Source organism: Chiloscyllium plagiosum, chromosome 42 (genome assembly GCF_004010195.1).
Source record: "Chiloscyllium plagiosum isolate BGI_BamShark_2017 chromosome 42, ASM401019v2, whole genome shotgun sequence".
In the NCBI taxonomy this organism is placed as follows: Eukaryota; Metazoa; Chordata; class Chondrichthyes; order Orectolobiformes; family Hemiscylliidae; genus Chiloscyllium; species Chiloscyllium plagiosum.
The window spans coordinates 15,361,335-15,368,287 of NC_057751.1; the positions used below are offsets into that span (position 1 = coordinate 15,361,335).

The 6,953-nt window shown below is 44.8% G+C and overlaps 1 protein-coding gene across 4 annotated transcripts in view; it reads right to left on the bottom strand.

Moving 5' to 3' along the window:
* LOC122543171 (outer mitochondrial transmembrane helix translocase-like) overlaps positions 1–6,953 on the bottom strand; it is a 22,198-nt gene that overhangs the window by 11,148 nt on the left and 4,097 nt on the right. For all 4 annotated transcript variants that reach the window (XR_006309939.1, XM_043681593.1, XM_043681592.1 and 1 more), the window contains exons 2-6: positions 6,593–6,780; positions 5,853–5,954; positions 3,900–4,020; positions 2,738–2,938; positions 374–480 (exon numbers count right to left, since the gene is read on the bottom strand). Coding sequence is in view for 3 of the 4 variants with exons in the window: in XM_043681593.1 (XP_043537528.1) it covers positions 374–480; positions 2,738–2,938; positions 3,900–4,020; positions 5,853–5,954; positions 6,593–6,769 (708 nt within the window). In the remaining variant the exon portion in view is untranslated. The remainder of the gene's footprint in view (positions 1–373; positions 481–2,737; positions 2,939–3,899; positions 4,021–5,852; positions 5,955–6,592; positions 6,781–6,953) is intronic.

Below are 6,953 nucleotides of genomic sequence, written 5' to 3' on the forward strand. Positions count from 1 at the left end.
CCGAGGGTGAGAGGTTGGAGTGGGTGAGAGGGGTGGGGGAGTTCAGGTGGCGGTTAATATCGCGGCGGCAGTTTGCTATGAAGAGGTCGAGGGCAGGTCGGAGGCCAGCACGGGGTGTCCAGGTGGATGGGGTGTGTTGGAGGCGGGAGAAGGGGTCGTCAGAGGTAGAAATTGAACAATTGAATTGATTGTGCAAGATTTGAAATAATTAACTTCTAATCAAATCATTGGGTGCACTTCCTTTCTCATTCACTTTGATGGAAGTACCATTTTACTGTTGTCTGTGATAAGGAATACAGATATTCCACACTGCTTTATCTATGTTCAAAGTTTTACCTCTTAACCTGTTGGTTTCAGGCAGAACCCCATCTACCTGGCAATCTGCGTCAGTGCTCAATCCATCCCACAGGCTCATGAACTGTGCTTTCATCATGGCTGTTGCCTCATGGTCACTACAGGAGCGGTTCCGCAGAAAGGAATCTGACAATGGTGAAGATCAAAGGTATACAGACTGGCGTGAAGCAAAGGGTTAAAAAAGCCAGATTGTGAAGTGGTTACACATTAGCCAGGTTAACAAGCCTTGTGGTACTAACCTTTTGGACAGGTTTGAGTGATGTAGAATCACTGAGGAAGGATCATTCGACCCAAACTGTTAACTCTGCTTTCTCTCCGCAGATGCTGCCAGAGCTTTTTTCAGCAAGTTCTGTTTTTGTTTCCGATTTACAGCATCCACAGTTCTTTAGAATCATTGACTGGTTACAGCACATGGAGATGCCCATTTAGCCCACAACAATTCTCTGCCTTCTCCCCACGGCAATGCTGCAAATCGGCTCTCTCCAGATAATTATCCAATTCTCTTTCGAAATTCCTGACCAAATCTGCCTCCACCACATTCTTAGGCAGCACATTTCATTAGCTTCATGCACATTTGGTTGTGCTTTCCTTTATTGGTCAGAGTATTGAGTACAGGAGTTGGGAGGTCATGTTGCGGCTGTACAGGACATTGGTTCGGCCACTGTTGGAGTATTGCGTGCAATTCTGGTCTCCTTCCTGTCGGAAAGATGTTGGGAAACTTGAAAAGATTTACAAGGATGTTGCCAGGACTGGAGGGTTTGAGCTATCGGGAGAAGCTGAACAGGCTGGGGTTGTTTTCCCAGGAGCGTCGGAGGTTGAGGAAGGACCTTAGAGAGGTTTATAAAATCACGAGGGGCATGAATAGGATAAACAGACAAAATCTTTTCCCTGGGGTGGGGGAAACCGGAAGTAGAAGAGCATAGGGTTAGGGCGAGACGAGAAAGATATAAAAGGGGCAACTTTCTCACACAGAGGGTGGTACGTGTATGGAATGAGCTGCCAGAGGAAGTGGTGGAGGCTGGTACAATTGCAACATTTAAGAGGCATCTGGGTGGGTATGTGAATAGGAAGGGTTTGGAGGGAGATGGGCCAGGTGCTGGCAGGTGGCACTAGATTAGGTTGGGATATCTGGTCGGCATGGACGGGTTGGACGGAAGGGTCTGTTTCTGTGCTGTACATCTCTATGACTCTAAGACATTGATTTAAAATTATTGGCCTTTCTTTCTGCCAGTGTCCCATTTCCATCCATCCACCAATAGTTTCTTTTTATCAACTTTCTCCAAACTCATGGTTTTGAGCACATCGATTAAATCTGCTCTCAGCTTTAACCTCACCAAGGAGGCTGTCTGAAGTTCTCCAACCCTGTAAAGAGGATTGAGAGTAAAAATAGGGAAGTCCTGCTAAAATTATACAAGGCACGAGTCATAGCTGGAATACTGAGAACAGTTTTGGGCATCTACCAGCATTGGAGTCAGACCTGATAAAGGTTCACTAGGTTGATACCAGGAGGAGGAGAGGGTCAGTAGGTTGGCCTGTACTCAAGAGTTTAGAAGAATGTGAGGCGACCTTGTTTAAACACAAGATTCTTCAGGGCCTTGACAGTATAGATGCGGAGAGGTTGTTTCCTCTTGTGGGAGAGTCTCAGACCAGAGGGTGTAATCTCAGAGTGAGGAGGTGCCCACTCAACACAGAGGTGAGGGGTAATTTCTTCTCAGAGAGGAGTGAATCAGTGGAATCCTTGACCATGAAGGGCTGTCAAGGTTGGGTTATTAAGTACACTCAAGGCGGAGACAGACATTTTTTAATTAGAAAAAGGTTATGGGGAAAAGGCAGGAAAGTGGAGTCCCAGGATAATCAGTTCAGCCACGATCTGCATGAATAGGAGAGAGGACTCAATGGGCCGAACGGCCTGCTTCTACATTAAGATCTTCTTGATAAATGCAAGTCTTTGGAACAATTCTCCTGAATTCTTTCAACGTCCTGTCCAAATGACTATCATGCCCTTTCCTAATGTGTGATGCCCAGAAATGAACAAGATGCTCCAGTTGCTGTCAAACCAGTGTTTCACACGGCGTTGTAATAAATCCCTTGCTTCTGTACTCCATTCCCCTATTATAAAGTGTCCGATCCCATATTCTTCAATAAGTGCTTTCTCAACTTCCCTGCCCCCTTCAATAATCTGTGCACCACACAGCACAACGTTTCTCTGCTTGGGTGCGCAAGAGATAACTCTGACTAACAGATGACCAAGAGTTTCAGGCTTAAATCAAATCAAAGAGGTAAAAAAGTGGTTTATACATGTAACAACAGATACCCCTTTCTGTCAGATCCTTGGGAAAAATGTTCTTGATGAGTAACCAGTCTCTAGCGAGTCAGTACCTACCTATTTCATCGATGAAGACAATACAAGGCTCAATTTTTGCAGCCAAAGAGAAGACGGCAGCTGTCAGCTTCTGCGACTCTCCATACCATTTATCAGTTAATGTGGAGGCCTGCATGTTGATGAAATGGCAGCCGGAGACATTTGCCGTAGCTTTAGCAATGAGGGTCTTCCCACAACCAGGAGGGCCATACAGCAACACACCTGTATGTAGCCAGACAAAGAAGGATCCGACATGAAATCCAATGTGGATGGACAGTCAGGATGTGAACAAGAAAATCAGCCAATGTTTCAGTTTGATGGTCTTCAAGCACAACCATTTGCTACAGAATCATGTAGCTTTGCACTGTTCTGACACTGGTAGATCTTTCATTTTGTGTTTTAGGGAGATTTTCCAAACTCATGGATAGGAACTAGACTTGCTGTTGAAACACAAAGCTGTGGAAGCCAAGACACTGATCACTCAAAAAACATAGTGCTGTCAGAAAAATAGAAACAAGTCTGTCCTTGCCTGGACACTACCTTGAGAGGGAGCTTTGCACAGTATCGAACTCTATCCTGTACCGGTTCTGGGAGTGTTTGATGGGGACAGTATCGAGGAAACTTTACTCGCAGTTCAGAAGAGTAGAGAAAGTTTTATTTTTGGTTTCAAAGGGCATGAAGTTGTTAGCACTGATGCCTCACAGCACCAGGGACCAAGGTTTGATACCAGCTTTGGGCGACTGCCTTTGCGGAGTCTGCATGTCAGCTCCTGCTGGAGTGATGCAGTTTCCCCCCTCACCCACGGTCCAAACATGTGCAGGATGGGTCGGGTCAGCTGTGCTAAATTGTCCACAGTGTTCCAGAATGTGCAAGCTCGGTGGTTTAGCCATGATCAACTCAAGGCTATGGGAACTGGAGATGGTCTGGGTAGGATGCACTTCAGAGGGTCCATGCAGAATCGAAGGGCCAAATAGCCTCTATCTCCACTGCAGGAATTCTACGAAAAAGCTTGATACTGCATTTCACCCCATGCTGTATCTGAAGAATTTTCAAACGCCGTTACTATGTTCTGTTTGTTAAATACCACTCAATCTCACACTGAAACACACGCATCATCACTAAAGCTCGGCATTGCACGTCAGCTCTTACCCGGAGTCGATTTCAAGTACAAACCGAGCCTCACCTTTCGGTGGCTGCAAGAGTTTGGATTCACGGAATAAGTGTCTCTTCTGGAATGGGAGAATTACTGTTTCTTGCAATTCAGTAATAACTTCATCCAGCCCAGCAATGTCCCGCCACGTCACCTATTGGAATGGGTCAAGAAATAAAGGCAAGGAGCATTGACGGTTAAGTACCCAAATGTGGCAATCTAAATGAAAGTGCAATGAATGAGCACTTAACCTATTTTAACTGGAGACAATAGGCAGGACAGTATAAATTGCCAGGATTTTTTTTCCAGGTCATGCTTTGGGATTTTTGAATCACATCTTTCATCTAGTAGAGAGTTCTGTTGGGCAGGGTGGTGGTGATAATGCAAGCTGGGATACGCAGACAAATGCATTTCCTGAATATCTGCAGAAATTAACAGTCAGGCTCACTTGGAGGATAGTTCCTGTCTCCTGACTGATGTGCTTATGAAGCCATTGACCAGAAGCCTAAACTGATTAGTTCAGTTCGAGGGGTGAGTGTGATTCTTGGGAGGGGGGAGTGGAGTAGGAGGAGAAGGGTGTCTAATTGACAGAGGAAGGATTTGCTGGCTGGGTTGTTGCAGGTGGAGGAAACACGCTCATTCCTGTTCCTCTTGGCCCACAAGCATTGCTATAAAAGACAACTAACCCATCGATTCTGACCCTCTTCCTTTTGTTGCATTGTTGGGTCAATATAATATTTCCATTGCTTCAAGGTCACTCAGTTCTGCCTCCATTCACAGAATCATAGAAACAGCATGGAAATAGACCATTTGGTCCAAGTCATCCACGCCAACCAGGTCATCTAAATTCATCTTGTCCCATTTGCCAGCATTTGGCCCATTGCTTTCTTCACCCTTCCTGTTCATATACTCGTCTAGATGCCTTTCAAATCCTCTGGCAGCTCAATCCACACACGCACCGCCTTCTGCGTGAAAAAGTTGCTCCTTCGATCACTTTTAAATCTTGCCCCTCTCGTTTTGGACACCCCCATCCTGGGGAAATGGCTTTGACTGACTACCTACCCTACCCTCTTCATGCCCCTCATGATTTTAAAATACTCTCTAAGGTCACCCCTCAGCCTTTGACATTCCAGGGAAAATAGCCTCAGCCTATTCAGCCTCTCCCCATCCAAACCGAATGGGCAAGTTTGATTATTGTTTCAGAGATTTCCATTTTAACATCTGACAATCTCAAACTAGATGGTTATTCAGAGCTAAAATTCAGTGTCCACTTAAAACCACCTATCCAACCTGATGTTTTAACATCTGACCTGACCTGAAGTCCTCTTTCAGTGTTGTCCCAATTTAAATTTTGGGCTCAAAAATCAAAAAAAAATGTATTGATGGAGTAACACAGATGGAGTCAAAAAACCCGCAGTCAAGTACAGCTTAGTTCCACTCCCAAAAGATGATTCAAACAAATACCTCATTCTGTGTAATAGCAAACATACAGTAGGACTATGCCGGACAGGCAGTCTTATCATGAACTTGTCCTCGAGAATGTATTTGCAACCTCACAAGGATAGTTACATATTGATTTGACAGCAACTGGCCCTAGGATCAGAGTCCATCTTCAGTGCTGAAAGTCAACAACAGTTCAGAGCGTGCCTCTTCAAGTGAAACCTTTCCAATGGACCATTATCCCCTCACTGTCACTCTAACACAGGATTTCGCTGATTTTGAGCAACTTGTGCACATCAACACGCTTTGCGTTGAAATAGGCTCCTCAGCAAGTCCATAGACAGCTCTTCTTCCTTTGTGTTGTTACTTGACACTTTCCTTGACAGCAGCTGCAATGAGTTAGGAGATGGAAGCCGGACGTGAGCTTGTAACTCAGAACAGCTCAGAGTGCAACGTGCAACAGCACAGACCGGACTGAGATCAGTCGCTTTCCAATGACACGTCATTGATTTAATAAGTCAAAAGACATCAGGAGAAACCACTCACCCCCTTCAGTGTTCTGGGATCCACCAAATGAGACGCTATTGTCAATTCATGTTCTGAAAGCTTGATCCCTTCCACACCAATCTTTTTCATTAGCTTTGCTGCCTAGAGAACAGTTCAAATAACATATGTTGGCTGCAGTCAAGCATGACACCAGTGGACATTATAAACTATACAATGTGTGTCCAAATTTATTGAAATAATGAGGGACAGGGAGGGGTTGAAATGGCAACAAAGAGCTCCGGATAGTTGAATCAGAAACCAAAGTCAAAACTGCTGGGAAAACACAGCAGGTCTGGCCGCATCTGTGGTGACAAAGCAGAGTTAACATTTTGGGTCAACTTCTGAAGATGGGTCAGTGGACCCAAGATGTAAACTCTGCTTTCTCCCCCCAGGTGCTACCATACATACTATGTTTTTCCAGCAATGTCTGTTGAAATGGCAGCCCACACCTTTTATTCCCTTGATCAACAGGTGCAACCAACAGCCACACCAAATTAATATTTCTCTTAGCAATAACTTCTGAAATCACAATGAGATGATTCTTCTGAAGGGCATGGTGATCGTACAAGATGGAGATTGAAACTATTAAACCACACTTCTGATGATGACACGATGGACCAACCTCAAATAGATTTGAGATACACTTTTGTGATCTCGTCGCCTCATCACAATCCCGAACAATTTTATTTCTACAGACAGATTACCAGTAGTTCACAGTGGCTCATATTTCACAATCATACCTTTTTCTTGTCCTCCAACTTCTGTCTCCGTGTCGGATCTATGGTATCCACCATCCATTTGATACCAAAGTATGTGGCAGCACCAAACAAAGTGAGACGGAAGAGCATCCCCAGCACTTCGCTCCGGCTCAGTGGCCGTGCCACTGTCTCCTTGGAAATTTCATTCAGCACGTTCATTTTGTGTTAACCTGCAATGGGTAAAAAAATAAATCAAAGCACAGGTATCAAAACCTGCCAGGGTCTTTCAGACAAATAATAAACAAAGCCATTCGGTTTTACTCCATCTGTAATTCCCAAGACCAAAAAGTTGGCAGGAGACAAGAAAATCACTGCAGGATTTCAAGGAGGGGGGAGAGGAGGG